The sequence below is a fragment of the Bos grunniens genome, chromosome 20 (genome assembly GCF_055505025.1).
Source record: "Bos grunniens cultivar Pamir isolate PY7600 chromosome 20, Bosgru_T2T1.0, whole genome shotgun sequence".
NCBI lineage: Eukaryota > Metazoa > Chordata > Mammalia > Artiodactyla > Bovidae > Bos > Bos grunniens.
In genome coordinates, this window is record NC_141184.1 from 34900042 (window position 1) to 34918861 (window position 18820).

At 39.9% G+C, this 18820-nt stretch overlaps 1 protein-coding gene across 3 annotated transcripts in view; it reads left to right on the forward strand.

The window, feature by feature from the left end:
* Positions 1 to 18820, forward strand: part of WDR70 (WD repeat domain 70) — a 285459-nt gene that overhangs the window by 11805 nt on the left and 254834 nt on the right. For all 3 annotated transcript variants that reach the window (XM_086361477.1, XM_086361480.1, XM_086361478.1), the window contains 2 exons: positions 6596 to 6716; positions 11205 to 11400. In XM_086361477.1, coding sequence (XP_086217603.1) covers positions 6596 to 6716; positions 11205 to 11400 — 317 coding nt within the window. The remainder of the gene's footprint in view (positions 1 to 6595; positions 6717 to 11204; positions 11401 to 18820) is intronic.

Below are 18820 nucleotides of genomic sequence, written 5' to 3' on the forward strand. Positions count from 1 at the left end.
GAATCCCTGCATTCATGAGTTGTCTCAGACATTTAATGAAGGCCTTAACTTCCAGACTGTCGTTTGATGCCAGGTGGTTGGCAGTTCTAGCTACTACCTCAGGATCTTTGGAGCTGACTGTCTCCTCTACTGCTTTCTTTAGATCTGATTCAGATCATTCTTCTACTAGAGAAGGGATAGATGTAAACTGATAGAGCAGAAGGCACTCGGAACCAGAGACAGGACTCCTGGAAGAATTTAAGTGAATGTTGCTCCAGTACTTATCATTGTTTTAAAATGATAAATTATATAGCAGTAATATCTCACATTTGAGAAGTGAGCATGATTTTTGGAATTTGGAAGAATAATAGTTTTTGATTTGTGTGTGTGTGTTTGTGGTAAAAAGACAGGTATCTACATATAATGTGTATTGTTTAAAAAAGCTTCAACTATTACCTGAAGTTTCAATTACATACGAAGTATAAGAATGAACTCCCGTATTCCTGTCACACAGATTTAACTATTGTATGGCCAGTGTTATTTCCATTTACTTCTCCTTTCAGATTGCTTTGACAAAAATCCTGGATACATTACTTTACCCATAAATATTTTTGTATGTCTTTAAGTGATAAGGATTTTGAAAAATCTTAACTAAAATCCTATTACTATACCTAAAAATATTAAATAATTTAGTATCATCAAACAACATGTAGAGACATGCTCTCTGTAGCATATGTACAAATGTATTTCGCACTTCATCATTGAACGTTTCAGTGAACCTTTGTACTGTTCCAGTTTAGCTCTTCAGCGTGTGATACCAAATGCTTTGAATAGTGATTGTCGTATTTCCCTACCTCAGTTTTATAGTCCGCATTATCATGCCTCGAAAGATAGGTTCTCAGTATTTATTTATGCAGATTGAATTGAATTTAAAACTGCAATATTGTCTTTAAAAAAATAAATCCTGCATCTTTGGAGAATGTGTGTGTGTTTCTTCTGGCCACGCTGAATGGCATGCAGGATGTTCGTTTCCTGACCAGGAATTGAATCCCTCATCACTGCATTGGGAGCTCGGAGTCTTAACCACTGGACCACCAGGGAAGCCCCTGGAGAATTTTTTTAAATGGCTTGATGATTGTAAAGAGTTTGAAATTTGAAGTTGGAGGACCCAGCTTTAAGGGTTAGACCCACATTCTACTAGATGAATAACATCGGATGGATCTTCAAATTTCAGATCCTTAATTTCCCCATCTGTTTGTTGACAATGATAAGGTCTCCTTTATTTATTATAAGGTCCCTTAAGGTTTCTTGAAGGGATTAAGATGTTGGGCATGGTACTTTTTAAACAGTAATGTTGTAAATATCACTTTTAATTCCTATCATTTTTTTAGTAAAATATGCATTCATGTAGCACTTAGGTGGAATTCAAATATTAGAGTTCTAAAATTTTGAAAAATTATCTCAGGGCCTTGTTTTCCTATTGTTATTTGTGGATGAATTAAATGGGTTGAACTTCCTTGACTTCATGTTACATTCTTGGGCTTAGATTCCTGTTTCTACCCTTGCATCTAAATATAAGAAGCCAAAGTTTGCCTTTTCTTAAAAGTTAACAAATTCTGATATGGGCCTTAATGATAGGTATTGGAGTCGTCTTGAACTTTGACATCAGACTTGAGGAAAATAAGAACTTTTGGTCCCTTCTAATGGCAGATTTAACTGTGTATGCAGATGTGAAGTTTTGGTTTTTAAGTGCTCTAATGGAAAGGATGAATTATACTATAAAGCCTGAGTAAAATACGTGTTACCAAAAATGTTAGAAAATAGTGTGACAAATTGTTTTTGAAGTATTTTTTATGTTTATGAAAGCTGTTAGTAGGTTTTGGACATGTGAAAGACATAGACTCTTTTAGAACTAATATACTGTGAGGACATAGATGGGGAAGAAAATGTCTTTTATTCAAATGCGTATTTTGATTGTGGCCATGGTTTCAATGGATTATGAACCTTCTGTTACCTGACTGGAAAAAAGTTCCTTGAGAAGATATTGAGATAGGATTTTAAGATGATTTCAATGGATGATTTAATTATCTTGGAAAGAATAATTGTCCCAGAGGTTTTAGAAATTAGAAAAGCTTAAAATTTTTTTTTACCTTGAAATTGTCTTCCTACTTAGCTAAATCCTACCTTATCCTTTAAGGCCTCACCTCATATTTTACCTTTTCTAGGTATTCAAAACTCTTCTGGACGTAATTGTTCCCTACATTTTTTAAATAATACTTTATTATAAATTTATTTTAGTATTGTTCATGTCTTGATAACCTTGTTTTTCATATTTATACTTAGAGTAGCTTAACGCAGAACTTGATATATAGTAGTTACATCTCTAAATAGTTAATAAAGAATTGTAACTAATGTCAGATAATCCTGATCTTATTTTTTTATTTGTAGTCATTTTTACACTAAACATTTAAAATTAAATATAATTTTTCATGAAATCGGGAGCCTACTGAATCATTTTAGAATGGCAAAAACATTTAGCAAGTGGGTTCCCTGGTGGCCCAGATGGTGAGGAGTCTGCCTGCAATGGGTGAGACCCAGGTTCCATCCCTGGGTCGGGAAGTGGCAACCCATTCCAGTATTCTTACCTGGAGAATCCCCTCGGACAGAGGAGCCTGGTGGGCTACAGTTCATGGGGTCACAAAGAGTTGGATGCAACTGAGCAACTAGAAAAAAAGAATATGATTAAAACATCATTCTAGCTTGTTTCTATTAGTTTGATTTCCTTTGCATGTTATTTTAACACTCATTTCTTCCTGTAATGCTTAAGATATAATGAAAGTGAGATTTTTCAGCTGCTAAATTACATTCATGTGAATCTGCAATTTGTGCGAATCAGCCCAGTAGGGACATGGTAGTTTTAGATAGTTTGCTGTTATCCTGGATGAATTGCATACAGCTGGGATGCTTTTGCAGAATGGCTCTCCAAAACTATTAGCTACCTGAGAGTAGAGAGATACCAATAAATTGAGATACTTAAAATAATAAAATAAGGTGTTGGGGAGTAAGTTAATTCACTTTTGCCAATAGAACATACAGAGCATCTTTACAGTATTTACAGAATACATGGATTCCTGTTCGTTTTACAGTGTACAGTGAGCTTGGTCCTACTCTTGGTAAAATACACAAAAATGATCCCCTTGGTCAGGGAGCTGCAGTTTATTGAATTAGTCTCATTTTGGTTTGTCCTTAGTAGACAGTGAGTAAAAAAATACTTTTTTTCCTCACAAATGTCTTTGCTTTTTTTTTTTTTCTTCTCGTTTTAATGAAGCAGCAGGTGATGACAGGAACCCCTCAGGGTAGAAAATCTTTACTATTGTAAAAAATGAAAAAGTTAAATTTTAAATTAAAAAGTTAGAGACTTCCTTTGTGGTCCAGTGGTTAAGACTCAGTGCTTCCAATGGAGGGGGTACAGGTTCGATCCCTAGCCAGGGAACTAAGATCATGCATGCTGCCCAACATGGCTAAAAAATAAATAAAATTAGAACACTAAATTAAAAAGATAATTCACCTGGATGGGGCAAGTAGTTTGGAACATTCATCCACTGGGGAGGAACTCTAGATAGGTGGGTGGGTCATAGTTTCCAAATAGTCTGGGGACAGGTAAGCAAATAAAGGGCTGTACTTTATGGCCCTTTGGGGAGAGAGGCAGGGTCACTGCTTTATAAAGTGGGTGGTACTCATTGGATAATTTTACAGGCTTCAGAAGGTCTGGTTACATCAAGGAAAGAAAAATTGTGGAGCCTCAGTTGACTACTTTGCTCTAACTGTAGCTGTTACTTCTCTGCTTTGGATTCCTAAACTATTAAGTGAAGATAGTAGTATTTACTTCAGCTGTATTGGATATAGTTGAAATTTGCTAAGATAGTAGTATTTACTTCAGCTGTATTGGATATAGTTGAAATTTGCTAAAATAGTAGAACTTAATTGTTCTTACCAAAAAAAAAAAGAAACATGGGATAAATATGTGGGGTGATGGTTGTGATCACTGACTCCATGGGAAGAATTCTTTTTCAGTGTGTATTTGTACCAAATTATCACATTGTACACTTTACCTATCTTACAGTTTTGTCAATTATACCCCATTCAAGCTGAAGTAAAAAAGTTTCTGCTTCAGGGATTGTTAGAAAGATTGTTGTTGTTGTCGTTCAGTTGCGTAGTCGTGTCCAACTCTTTGCGACCCCATGGACTGCAGCACACCAGGCTTCTCTGTCCTTCACCATCTCCTGGAGTTTGCTCAAGTTCATGTCCATCGAGTCGGTGATGGAGTCCTGATGCCATCCAGCCATCTTGTTCTGTGTTGTCCCCTTCTCCTCCTGCCTTCAATCTTTGCCAGCCTCAGGGTCTTTACCAGTGAGTCAGCTCTTTGCATCAGGTGGCCAAAGTACTAGAGCTTCAACTTCAGCATCAGTCCTTCCAATGAATATTCAGGGTTGATTTCCTTTAGGATTAACTGATTTGATCTCCTTGCAGTACAAGGGATTCTCAAGAGTCTTCTCCAACACCACAGTTCTAAAGTATGAATTCTTTGACACTCAGCCTTCTTGATAGTCCAACTCTCACATCCATGCATGGCTTCTGGAAAAACCATAGCTTTAACTATTCAGACCTTTGTTGGCAAAGTGATGTTTCTGCTTTTTAATACGATGTAGGTTTGTCATAGCTTTCCTTCAAGGAGCAAGCATCTTTAATTTCATGACTGCAGTCACCGCCTGCAGTGATTTTGGAGCCACGAAAATAAAGTCTGTCGCTGTTTTCATTCCAAAGAAGTCATAGGAGACCTAATAAAAATTGGCTTAAATAAGAAAAGTTTAGTATCACACCATGACAAGAGCTCTGGAATGGGACTCTTATATCTTCTGAATCCTGATATAAAGGACTTAAAGATTTTTCCCCTTTTTTCTGCTTTGGCAGCTATAGAGTGTTGTCTTATCCTAAGCTCACTGTCCTCATGACTCAAAATTTTGTTAACATACAGATGATCACATCCACAGGCTGAAAGACTTTTGTGTAACTCTTCAGGAGTAAGAGAACCTTTCTCAAATGTACCTCTAGCTGACTTCCTCTCATATGTTATTAGCTGGTATTAGTGTGGTACATCAGTTGCAAAAACAGCCCTTGCAGGTTCACTATGGTTCACTTGAAGTCAAACTTTACTTCTTCTAGACAGGAAGGGACCCAGGATCAGGAGAATTGTGGTTTCCTTTGCAAGGAAAAAGGGAGAAGTGGCTGCTAATAGGTGACTAATGATGTGTGCCTTAGGGTTGATTCCTGATCCGTGTCAGAACTGCCCCTAAGACCTGAGTCTGCAGTCCACAAGTGTGGCCTCCCCGCCTTACTCCCCAGCCTCTCTCAGCTTCCCCGCCCTCCCTCACCCTGGAGGGTACAGAGGGAATTATTGGGGAGGCAGGACGAAGGTACGAGCCCAGCAGGCTCACTCTTAAATTTGGGCATTATCCTTCTCTTACTGTTTTCAACCTCCCCAGCATCAGAGTGCAGAACTGTTAACTCCTGACCCACCTCAGCCCAGAGGAGAGCACAAAAAAATTAATGTGACTGTGCCTTACATCTTCCTGGAGAGTTTTTTAATCTTCCATGTTTGAAATGAATGACTAGTTTTTGACGCTTGCTGCCTATTTCCTAGTTACGCACCCTGTCTATCCTAGCAACAAAAGACCCTAAATAGTGCAGCATTCCAGTAAGTCCCCTTTGATATTGCTTAACTTTGAGTGTATTATTCTTCACTATTAAATTTTTTAAAAAGTGTTAAAGATTATCTCAGGTTATTGAGGATGGTAGCAATCAAGAACAAGCCTTATTTGTATAATTAATTTCCTTCCTATGTTCCCTCCAGTTGCTGAATGAAATTATCAGAGGAGAAAGATTAGATTTCCTTGGATAAATTTGTTTTGTCTTTCCAAGGTAAAAACTCTGGAAACTTGATGTAACTCAGTTTTTCTCATAATTTTGGTGTCAAGTCTCTGGCCAAAAATCCAGTTTGGAAAAGTCAGAAAAGAAGGGAGTGCTGAATTTATAGTTTAAAATATTTAAAAGTGAGGTTACCTAAAATCTTATGTTTGAACACTTTCTTGTCACTTGCCACATCTTTTTACATACTGCACTTGTGGTTCATATACTCTTCACATGGTAATTTTGCTTAGCTTGTCTGTTAATATTTTCCCAGATTTGTATATTTTCTATATATATATAGAAAAAAAAAAAATATATATATATATATTTTTTGGCCACTCCATGTGGCTTGCAGGATCTTAGTTCTCCAACAAGGGATTAACTTGGGCCAACGCAGTGAAAACACCAAGTCCTAACCATGGGACAACAAGGAATTCCCTTCTATCATTATTCTTATTGGCTGTATTTTTTACTGTGTTGATATACAATAAATTCAGTGGTTTTCTCATTGTTGGGCATTTAGAGTGATAGTCTTTTGCTATTACTGGTAACACTTCTGTGTTATATCTTTTGTAATTTTGTTAGTTTTCAACATTTTAAATAATAAATTTTGAAGTCTAACTGTTGAAAAAAATTATGATCTTTTCAGAAGCAAGAGAAAGAGAGGAAGAAATGAACAGAGAGAAAGAATTAAGAAGGCAAAATGAAGATCTTGAACCGACATCTTCAGGCTCGAATGTGGCCAGAGCTTGCTCTAAATCATCTTCCAGGTGCTTGTCTTCACTGCCATTTTCTAAGTGTTAGTAACACAATTTAGGCAGAGTTCCTCATACTAAAAAGCTTGCATGATTTCTCCCATTTCAAGCAGTTGTAGATTTCTAGGACCACAACAAAGTCCTTTGTCACATTGTGAATCAATCAAATTTTTCTAAAGTATTCCAGATGTAGCATTAAAATCTATGCCTTTTGACTGCAGAGTATAACTGTGTAAAGTTGGAAAGATTGACAAGTTGGTTATTTTTTTCATGTTCATTTTGTCGTTCACATCTTTTGTCCCTTTCCCCAAACTCCGTATTCATGATAACTTTTTTTGATAGGATCCTTTATAACTGAGAAAGAATTTAAACAGTGGCACATTGTAAAGTTTACTGAATGATAGGAGAAAGCAGCCATTAAAATTAAAATTACCTTAAAGTGAAATTTAATACTATATAACATAATTACTGAGAACTTCAAGCAGTATAAATAGGTATCAGATCAGATCAGTCGCTCAGTCGTGTCCAACTCTTTGCGACCCCATGAATTGCAGCACGCCAGGCCTCCCTGTCCATCACCAACTCCTGGAGTTCACTCAGACTCACGTCCATCGAGTCAGTGATGCCATCCAGCCATCTCATCCTCTGTCGTCCCCTTCTCCTCCTGCCCCCAATCCCTCCCAGCATCAGAGTCTTTTCCAATGAGTCAACTCTTCACATGAGGTGGCCAAAGTACTGGAGTTTCAGCTTTAGCATCATTCCTTCCAAAGAAATCCCAGGGCTGATCTCCTTCAGAATGGACTGGTTGGATCTCCTTGCAGTCCAAGGGACTCTAAAGAGTCTTCTCCAACACCACAGTTCAAAAGCATCAATTCTTCGGCACTCAGCCTTCTTCACAGTCCAACTCTCACATCCATACATGACCACTGGAAAAACCATAGGCTTGACTAGACGAACCTTTGTTGGCAAAGTAATGTCTCTCCTTTTGAATATGCTATCTAGGTTGGTCATAACTTTCCTTCCAAGGAGTAAGCAAGCGTCTTTTAATTTCATGGCTGCAGTCACCATCTGCAGTGATTTTGGAGCCCAGAAAAATAAACTCTGACACTGTTTCCCCATCTATTTCCCGTGAAGTGGTGGGACTGGATGCCATGATCTTAGTTTTCTGAATGTTGAGCTTTAAGCCAACTTTTTCACTCTCCAGTTTCACTTTCATCAAGAGGCTCCAAATCTGGGTGGAATAATACAAGAATTCTGTTGTTGAGGTATGTTTTAAATTGTCAAATTGGTTATATAGACTGTTTTTTGAGAATTCACTCTTTGGTTGCTCTGGGCCTTCGTTGCTGTGTGCGGGCTTTCTCCAGGTGCAGTGAGCAGGGGCTGCTCTCTGGTTGCGGTGTGTGGGCTTCTCATTACAGTGGCTCCCTTGTGGCAGGGCACAGGCTCTAGGTTTGGGGCTCAGTAGTTGGGGTGCACAGGCTTAGTTGCCCCAAAGCACGTGGGATCTTCCCAGACCAGGGATCAAATTTTGTCTCCTGCATTGGTGGGCAGATTCTTAACCACTGAACTGTCAGGGAAGCCCAGTGTTTTACGTTTCTCTTTATCCTGTACTTTTTTCCAGCTTTCTCTGTGTCCAGCACAAAATCTTGCTTATGGCAGATGTTCCATATATTTCTTTAGTTGGCTAATTAAGGGGAGAAAAGAAAGGAAGATGCTGCTGTACTAGTTTGTAATGGCCCTCATCACAAACTAGCACAGACTGGATGGCTGAAACAACAGAAGTTTTTTCCCCCACAGTTCGAGAGGCTAGAAGTCCAGGATCAACATGAAGGTGGGGTTCACTGGCTTCTCTTCTTGGCTTGTAGATGGCCGTCTTCTCCCTATTTTTTCACGTTGTCTTCTGCCTAAGTTTTGTTCAAGTTTTCTCTTTTTATAAGGACATCAGTTATAATAGGGCCCGTCCCTACAGACGTCATTTAGCTTAATCATTTCTCTGAAGCTCTGTCTTTAAATATAGTCATACTCTGAGGTACTGCGAGTTAGGGCTTCAATATATGAATATTTTGAGGACATAATTCAGCCTGTAATAAAAACTGTTTGTAGTACTGGTGCCAGAAAAGGCCCCACAGCCCAGCCAAAAGCTGATCATATTCAGCCTGTGTTCCCAAGAGCAGCATGGGGGCACCGAGCTCAAAAGAGAAAAACAATGAGGCAGAGAGAGAGGGGTGGAGAGAGAGAGTGAAAGCCAGTGAAGAACACCTGTCATCTCATAGGAAAACTGCTTAGAAATCTCTTTTGCCCTACTTTCTGATTAGTGGGTAAGGTTGGTGAGACAACTGGGGACTTGGGAAACAAAATAGTAAGGTAAATCTTTTTACATCTGTAACCAAGGAGTCAGTACTGTGTTATATGGAAACCCTTGGTGACTCAGTGGTAAAAAACCCTCATGCAATGTACGAGACTGGGGTTTGGTCCCTGGGTCGGGAAGATCCCCTGGAGAAGGAAATAGCAACACACCCCAGTATTCTTGCCTGGGAAATGCCATGGACAGAGGAGCCTGGTGAGCTACAGTCCATAGGGTCACAAGAGTCAGATACGACTTAGTGAATAAACCACCAGTACAAGCACGTGGGATCTTAATTCCCTGACGATCGATTGAACCTGTGCCCTTTCTGCAGTGGAAGCATAGAGTCTTAACCACTAGACTGGCAGGGAAGTTCCTTTTCAGTTGTTATTGATATCAAGCATCATTTAGCTGATAGAGCACATCAGGGAACACAACAGACTTGAAATTCCTGCCTTCATGGAACTTATATAGTGAAGATACTTCATTAGATGGCAAAGACACTTTGACTCCTGTAAAATTATTTGATAGATTAATTGTTAAAATTGCAATTCTCAATCTTCTGGGAAGGGGTAGGCAGTAGGGGGATGGTGGATGGTGGTTGCTACAGAATGTGTAGAGGTGTTTGATAAAGACTTTAATGAGAGTATATAATAGTCCCTGTTGGATTCCCTGTGGCTCAGACTGTGAAGAATCTGACTGCAATGCAGAAGACTCAGGTTCGATCCCTGGGTCAGGAATATCCCCTGGAGAAGGGAATGGCAGCCCACTCTAGTATTCTTGCCTGGAGAATCCCATGGACAGAGAAGCGGTGGGCTACAGTCCATGGGGTTGCAAAGAATCTGACACGACTGAGTGACTGACACTTTCACCTCATTTATGACAGTCCTCTGATGTGTTGTTGGAGAAGGAAATGGCAACCCACTCCAGTATTCTTGCCTGAAGAATCCCAGAGACGGAGGAGCCTGGTGGGCTGCCATCTATGGGGTCGCAAAGAGTCAGACACGACTGACGCAACTTAGCAGCAGCAGCAGCAGCTGATGTATTGGGTTGAAAAATAGTTGAGATTCAATAGGATACTGCCTAGAATAAGGTATCTTTTACAGTCCAAGGAAGCTACATTTAACAATTTTAGCAACTCAGCATACTTGGATTAGCACTGAGAAATAATTTGTATTTCAGACAATGTATTGAAACCTTTTGCGGTAATACTCATTTCTTACTTTATTTGCTCCTGTGACAGGGATTGTATTCACACACAGTGAATAGAGGCGTTGGTTCCCTCTGGTTTTCTTTGTTACAGTGTAGTATTCTGTAGTTTTTCTTCCACAGTTGTTCTGCTGGTTCATGAGGATTATCTGATGGGCCTCTAACATACAATTGCTCTGAGTTTTTGTCTTTGACTTTTAACTGTATTTAGATAGGATAGATAAGAGAAGTTTTTTACTTTCTTAAAATTAAATGGTATTTGAAGGCAGTTCTTGAGAAACACATGGTAATCCTGAATGTGCATCTCCTAGCATTAGAACTTTGAAACATCTGAAGCAGAAAGGGAAAGAGCTGAAAGGAGAAATAGGCATGTTTGCATTTAGTGTGAGATATCAGTGTTCATGTCTGTGACTGATGGACAATGAGCTATGAGTCAGCAAGGAGAGAAAGGACCTTAAGGATGCCTTCACCCAATACCTTTGATTGACGTCTACAGAACACTCAGCTCGACAATGGGAATTCTTATTTTTTTCAAGTTTACATAAAATATGCAAGACTGACCATATCGTGGACCATAATACACAACTCACAAAATTTCAAAGAAAAAACTCATACAAAACATGTCCTCAAACAATAATAGATGAAAGAATATCACTCTGCCTGAAAAAAATGAATATGTTTGAAAAATATAATCAAAATTTTTTTGTTTATTTTTTAATCATACAATTAACAATTAAAATGTGTTTTTTGACATTACTTAAGAAAGAAATATATATATAATTCAAAAGATAAATATTTGAGCCACACAATGTTTGGATTACAAATTTAAAAATATTTAAAAAAACTCAGTGTTAAAAGGAAAAACAGAGCTTCCTGGGAAATCAATACTATCTCCAGAGTATGTTCTTTTTTGCAGCAAAGGCAATGAGTTTCTGTTTCTGTATTTTCAGGGATACAAGTAGCAGTGAAAGTGACGAGAGTTCTGACTCTTCTGATGATGAATTAATTGGCCCCCCTTTGCCCCTTAAAATGGTGGAAGAACCAGTTAATCCTGTGGAGGAAGGTGTTCTTGGTCCCTTACCTCCACCTCTTGCAGAAGATGTGGAAGAAGAAGATGATGATGATGGTGATTCAGAAGAGGAGGAAGTAAGTATTTCAGTGGTAATTTAAGAAATTGCTTATACGTGGAATCTTAAAAAATGGGACAAATGAACTTATTTGAAAAACAGAAATAGAGTCACAGATGTAGAAAACAAACTTAGGGTTACCGAGGGGGAAAGGTTGGGGAGGGATAAATTGGGAGATTGGGATTGACATATGCAAACTACTATATATAAAATTGATAACTAATAAGAACCTACTGTATAGCACAGGGAACTCTGCTTAGTACTCTGTAATGATTTATATACTCATGTTCCCTCATATCTCAGTTGGTAAAGAATCTTCCTGCAATGCAGGAGACCTGGGTTTGATTCCTGAGTTGGTAAGATTCCCCTGGAGACAGGAAAAAAAATCTTCAATAGAAACCAAGTTTTCTGGCATGTTGGTTGTGGAGTTCTAGCCTTCAGAACTGTGAGAAAATAACTTTCTGATCTTTAAGCCACCCAGTCTATGGTGTTTTGTTATGGTGGCCTCAGCTGACTAATGCAGGTTCGTGTGGCTGACAATGGGCTGAGGAAGAGAGAACAGAAAAGTCAGACGGGTGTTTTGAGGAGAAATGATGTTGCCATAGTGAGGCCCTAAACGTGTGCAAGTACATGATATCATGGGCTTCCCTGGTGGCGCAGTTGGTAAAGAATTTGCCTGCTGTTTCAGGAGACGTAAAAGACATAGGTTCAACCCTTGGGTCAGGAAGATTCCCTGGAGTAGGCACTGGCAACCTACTCCAGTGTTCTTGCCTAGAAAATTCCATGGACAGTGGAGCCTGGCAGGCTACAGTCCATGGGGTCACAAAGAGTTGGACATGATTGAGCATGCATATACAGTTGATATTGTGGTGAAATTGTCATGTGATTTATGTGTAGCTGAGTTTTCTTACTAGAGGGAAATGGAAAGATGAGGCTAATGAGATCAGATCCAGAGAAGAAATACAGCAGTCCCCCCTTATTCAGGGGGGATATGTTTCAAGACCCCAGTAGATTTCTGAAACTGTGGATGGTACCTAACCTTATGTATGCTGTGTTTTTCCTATACATGCATACCTACGATAAAGTTTAATTTATAAATTAGGTACATTGAGAGACTAACAACAGTAACTTAGAACATATATATCAATATATTGTAATAAAAGTTACTGGCATACTTTGGAGATAAATGCTGGTTGGATTCCAGACCACCATAATGAAGCAAATGTTGCAATACAGCAGGTTACAAGAACTTCTTGGTTTCCCAGTGAAGATAAAAGTATGTTTGCACTATAGTCTGTTAAGTGTGCAGTGCAGCATTATATTTAAAAGAAAACAAGGTACATATGTTAATTTAAAAATACATTATTGCTAAAAACCCTTAACTACTGTCTGAGCCTTCAGTGAATTGTAATCTCTTTACTGGTGGAGGGTTTGAAATATTGTGAAATTTACCAAAACATGACACGGAGACATGAATTGAGAAAATGTATTGGAAAAATTGTGCCAATAGACTTGTTCCAAGCAGAGCTGACACAAAATCTTCAATTTTTAAAAACTCAATAAAGGACATTAATACAAGGTATGCCTGTATGTGAATGTGGTCTTTCCTTCTCTCCCAAAATATGCTATTGTGCAGATACAATGTTTTTTTCCATCTTAACTAAGCATTTTTCATGCACTATGGCTATAACTTGGCGTTTGAGGCACGACAGCAAAACTAGCATGAGTTTCTTTTGGTTTCTTCACAGTTTCACAGATAGATTGGTTCTTACTGTAGATCTTAGCAACCTCCACATACCGTTTTTTTTCCTTTCCTTATCAAGTTGAGTACTTTTTAACTTTTCACCCGTTGTAGGAAGCGGGACCCCCTCTAAGGCCTCCAGAGTGGGTTCTTGTCTAACACTCAGAAAAGAATTATCTGAGGAAGACATGTGCTGACAAAGCAAGAGACTTTATTGGAAAGGGCGCCCAGGCGGAGAGCATCTGGGAGAACTGCTCTGCCTGGTGTCTCCCAGTCTCGGTTTTATGGTGATGGGATTAGTTTCCGGGTTGTCTTTGGCTAATCAGTCTGACTCGTCCTTCCTGGTTGGCATACTCATTGCTCAGCCAAGACGGATGCCAGCAAGAAGGGTTTGGGGACATGGTCAGAAACATGGCGTCTCCCTTTGACCTTTCCCAGACTCTTCTGGTTGTTGGTGGCTTATTAGTTCAGTGTTCCTTACTAGGACCTTCTATCATAAAATAACTCACACAAATGGTTGCTATGGTGCCTGGCCAGGGTGGGCAGTTTCAGTCAGTGTGCTTCTCCTAAGACTCCCCTGAGAGACTTCATACAGAAGATACTTCTTGGGAATTGGGGCAGAGGTCTCTTTCTTCTGTAACTTCTTTCTGCTGTGCATGGGCGTAGTCCTGCCTAGCAGAGCAGAAGTCTCGCTCTACTTGATCTAAGCTGAGGTATTACATATCTGAAAGCAGCTTCCACCCTTGTAGTAACATCAGTTTGGTTTGGAACTCTTGGAGCCTCCTGGAGATAAACTTTGTAAGGAGTTGGAGTATACAAGGGCCAAATAGGAGGCCTTTAATAAGATAAGTGATCGCTGGACCCAGAAACGGCAGGAGCCAAGAAGGGAAAGGAGAACTCCATACACCTGTTGAACTCAAATCCCAGATCTTTGTTGCCTGTTCCAAGCAAGCACTTTATAGCTTCTCTTTGGCATATGCAAATTGCCAGCATCCCTCTTGCACTTTGGGGCCATTATTAAGTAAAATGAGAATTACTTGAACACAAACAGTGATACCTTGACAGACGACTAAAGTGACTGATGGTAGGATATGTCCTACAAAGGAATGGTGTACTTGCTGGGCAGGAAGGAACAGGATAGCTTGAGATTTTGTCTTGTTGCTCAGGAAGGCATACAATTTAAAACTCACAAATTGTTTGTTTCTGGAACTTTCCATCTAATAGTATTTTCATACCAAGGGGAACTGAAATTGAGGAAAACAAAAACCAAGGATAAAAGGGAATGCCTGTACTTTCTGAAGGATGTGGAATTTGAACGAGCCTTGTAGAGGGTAACGTTTTGATGGGTGAGGTGGGAGGAGCCCACCTCCAATCTAGGAAGAGTGAATGTTTGAAACAAGGGCACAGGGCACAGGATTAGATTCGGGAAGATGGGAAAGTCAACTTGTCTAGAATATAGTGTTAGTGAAGACGGAACCTTTAACTTGGAACTGATATGTGAGTAAACCCAAAGTGCAGCTAGGCAGAGAAGGGAAAACATGCTTGGGTCTGGGTCTCAGAAGCCTGATTGGAAGCTTTAGTTTCTCATGGCTGTAACTGAAGTGTATCAGGAGACTGAATGACAGCTTTCTGTTTTTTTTGTAAGATTATGTATTGGTTCTTTTTGGTAGTAAAACTTTTTATGGTGTGCCTTTCCTCTTGTAAACGTAGTAAACAGAAAATGCTGATTGAATAACGTGTGGGTCACAGCAAGGCTGTTGGTGATTTGTGCCAGTACAGCTTCAGTTTTAAAGTATGCACTGTCTGATAATGGTGGCTCAGACAGTAAAGCGTCTGCCTGCAATGTGGGAGACCGGGTTTGATTCCTGGGTCGGGAAGATCCCTTGGAGAAGGAAATGGCAGTCCACTCCAGCACTCTTGCCTGGAAAATCCCATGGATGGAGGAGCTTGATAGGCTACAGTCCATGGGGTCGCAGAGTTGGACACGACTGAGCGACTTCATAGCTAAGTCAGTAAAGCCAGTAAAGAATCTGCCTGCAATGCAGGATACCCAGGTTCGATCCTTGGGTCAGAAAGATCCTCTAGAGAACGAAATGGCAACCCACTGCAGTATTCTTGCCTGGAAAATTCCATGGACAGAGGAGCCTGGTGGGCTACAATCCATGGGGTTGCAAAAGTCAGACTTGACTTAGTGACTAAACTACCAGCAGTTGATAATGGAGTACTTGTTAGCATTGTGAATGGATTAAGTCTGAAGCTTTAGATTGGAGATAAAATAAAAGTGGGAGGTTTCTTGTTTCCATTTCTCCTATTTTTCTATGCAATATATATCACAACCAACATTTTAAAGACTAAGACAGAGATGGTAGGTGAAGCAGATAGCTTGGATATTTGGAAACATTGTGAATGTGGCTTTGCAGTGGCCTTCCTAGATTCAGGTAAATTATATTGGTCTTGAATTGAGGTCTTCGGTTTTCAGACATAATGAGTGGCAACCTCAGTCTCTTTTTTAAGTTCTGAGTGACAACAAAGTTTTATACTGTATTATATTTGATAAGTGGGTTATTGGCAGCCTTCTAGATCAAGCAATAGTAATGGCACCCCACTCCAGTACTCTTGCCTGGAAAATCCCATGGACGGAGGAGCCTGGAAGGCTGCAGTCCATGGGGTCGCTGAGGGTCGGACACGACTGAGCGACTTCACTTTCACTTTTCACTTTCATGCATTGGAGAAGGAAATGGCAACCCACTCCAGTGTTCTTGCCTGGAGAATCCCAGGGACAGGGGAGCCTGGTGGGCTGCCGTCTATGGGGTTGCACAGAGTCAGACACGACTGAAGTGACTCAGCAGCAGCAGGCAAAGGAAATCTACTGAATACTGTCTCGACTATGAATGTTATTGTGGGATTTAGACAGACAAATTCGGAGAAGGCAATGGCACCCCACTCCAGTACTCTTGCCTGGAAAATCCCATGGATGGAGGAGCCTGGAAGGCTGCAGTCCATGGGGTCACTGAGGGTTGGACACGACTGAGCGACTTCACTTTGACTTTTCACTTTCATGCACTGGAGAAGGAAATGGCAACCCACTCCAGTATTCTTGCCTGGAGAATCCCAGGGACGGGGGAGCCTGGTGGGCTGCCGTCTATGGGGTCGCACAGAGTTGGACACGACTGAAGCGATTTAGCAGCAGCAGCAGCAGACAGACAAATTAGCATGATTCATTGTAGGTAGTTTACATAGCAGTGTTGGGCTGACGTTTTAATGTTGAGTTCAAATGTTTCTGGCCTTTTAAAGAATTTTGTTTTTGTGGTTGGTTGGACTTAGAGTCTGGTAATTCTTTGCTTGTTGATTCAGAAAGTGAATTTAGTTCCTTCAGGAAATCAGTTTGAGGTAATACTAAACAAAATTATAGGAGAATGTTTTATACAGCAGAATGCTAGCTATATTTTTTACAACTTGAAATATATCAGAATTGTCCTGTCTGCTTACTGAGGCTGTTAACCATTCTATGGGTGCCCCTGACTTCCTCTCCTTTTTTTTTTATCACCATCACCCTTTTGTATCTTTCGTTTCACGCTTTTGTCTCTACTTGCTCTTGGCTCTTAACCTGTAAGCATGCAGTTTCCCCTCCAACCTCTTTTCCAGTTTGCTCCTTTGCCACGTTTACTGTGTCACTCCACAGTTTCTCCTTGTCTTTGTTCTCAGTTTCTGCCCTTACCGTTTCACAGAGATGACAAAATCCAAATATCCAAAGACCCTTTCTCAGGTCTCATTCTGCATCTACCTCTGCATTATTGGACAATGTTGACTTCTTCCTTGAAACTCTTCCCTTGCTATTTCTCTGTTGGTTGCTGCCTATCTCTGACTGTTTTTTCAACAGATATTTGTTGGGCACACATCTTCTGAGTCACATATTTTCTAGATGTTAGAGATATAGCAGAAAATAATGCAGACAAATCCCTGCTTTGATGGTGCTTACATTTCTGCTAGGGCCTCTTTTACAACTTAATATTTCCTTATGTTTCTCCAGTCATAAGCATTCCCTGAGAGTATACATCCTTATCTCCCTTAACATTTCATATGTAGCCTGGGGGGAGTTTCTTACATCTTCTTATACTCATGACTCCTATTCATTCAGAGCAACTGGAAGCATTACTTCATTTCATTTGAACTTTGGATCCAGTTTTCTAATCACTCATGACACATGTCCATATTTAATCTCCAGAGGTGAAGAGGTAAGGTGAAGTCTCTCAGTCATGTCTGACTCTTTGAGACCCTGTGGACTGTAGCCCACCAGGCTCCTCCGTCCATGGGATTCTTCAGGCAAGAATACTGGAGTGGGTGGCCATTTCCTTCTCCAGGGGATCTTCCCGACCCAGGGATCGAACCTAGGTTTCCCACATTGGAGGCAGACTCGTTAGCCTCTGGGCCACCAGGGAAGCCCTAAATTCAACATCTAAGATCACTCAGGCTTTTGTTTTCTCCTACTAAAGTTTTGCTGTTGTCACTTGTCTTTTGCCTCTGATTTTCAGTCCCTTCACTGCTGCAGGATTGAACTCCTGGTAATACACGTCGTATTGCCAGTAATAGTACTCATTCCCTAGATGAGGAAAAATAAACTACTACAGCAAGTAGGTGCAACTCCTGGGAATTCCTGAATGCAACTCGATTTTTTTGTTGTTCAGAAACTTGCAAAGCAGTGTGGCTTTTTAGAGAGACATTCTATTATATTTGTAGGAAAGTAACCACATTTACACACTTGAATGGTTAAATATTTCAGCAAGTGTTATTGAAATTAAGGATAAGTATTTTTAATGGCTCAATGATTCTTAATCTGAATGTAATAATCATATTTGGTACAATTTAAAAAATGTATATTTATAGGTTCTATAATTCAGAGGTCAGGTCAGTAGGACTAGGGTGAACCGGCCCCAGCTCCTGCAATCTGTGTTACAACAAAAGTCTTCATAGTACCCCAGTGTTCATCGCAGCATTGTTTACAATAGTTAGGACATGGAAGCAACCTAGATGTCCATCGGCAGATGAATGGATAAGAAAGCTGTGGTACATACACACAGTGGAATATTACTCAGCTATTAAAAAGAATGCATTTGAATCAGTTCTAATGAGGTAGATGAAACTGGAGCCTATTATACAGAGTGAAATAAGTCAGAAAGAAAAACACCAATACAGTATATTAATGCATATATATGGAATTTAGAAAGATAGTAATGATGACCCTACATGCGAGACAGCATAAGAGACACAGATATAAAAACAGACTTTTGGACTCTGAGGGAGAAGGTGAGGGTGGGATGATTTGAGAGAATAGCACTGAAACGTGTATTACCGTATGTGAAACAGATCGCCAGTCCAGGTTCGATGCGTGAGACAGGGCGCTCAGGGCCTGTGTACTGGGACGACCCTGAGGGATGGGATGGGGAGGGAGGTGGGAGGGGGATTCAGGGTGGGGAACACATGTACATCCATGGCTGATTCATGTGAATGTATGGCAAAAATCCCTACAATATTGTAAAGTGATTAACCTCCAATTAAAATAAATTTTAAAAAAAAGTCTTTTTACAAAAAAAAAAAAAGGCTTCTACCAAAAAAAAAATTTTTTTTGGTAAAAAAAAATTTACCAAAAAAAAAAGTCTTCATAGGTTATTCTGATGTACCTCTTCCCAAACCATTTGTG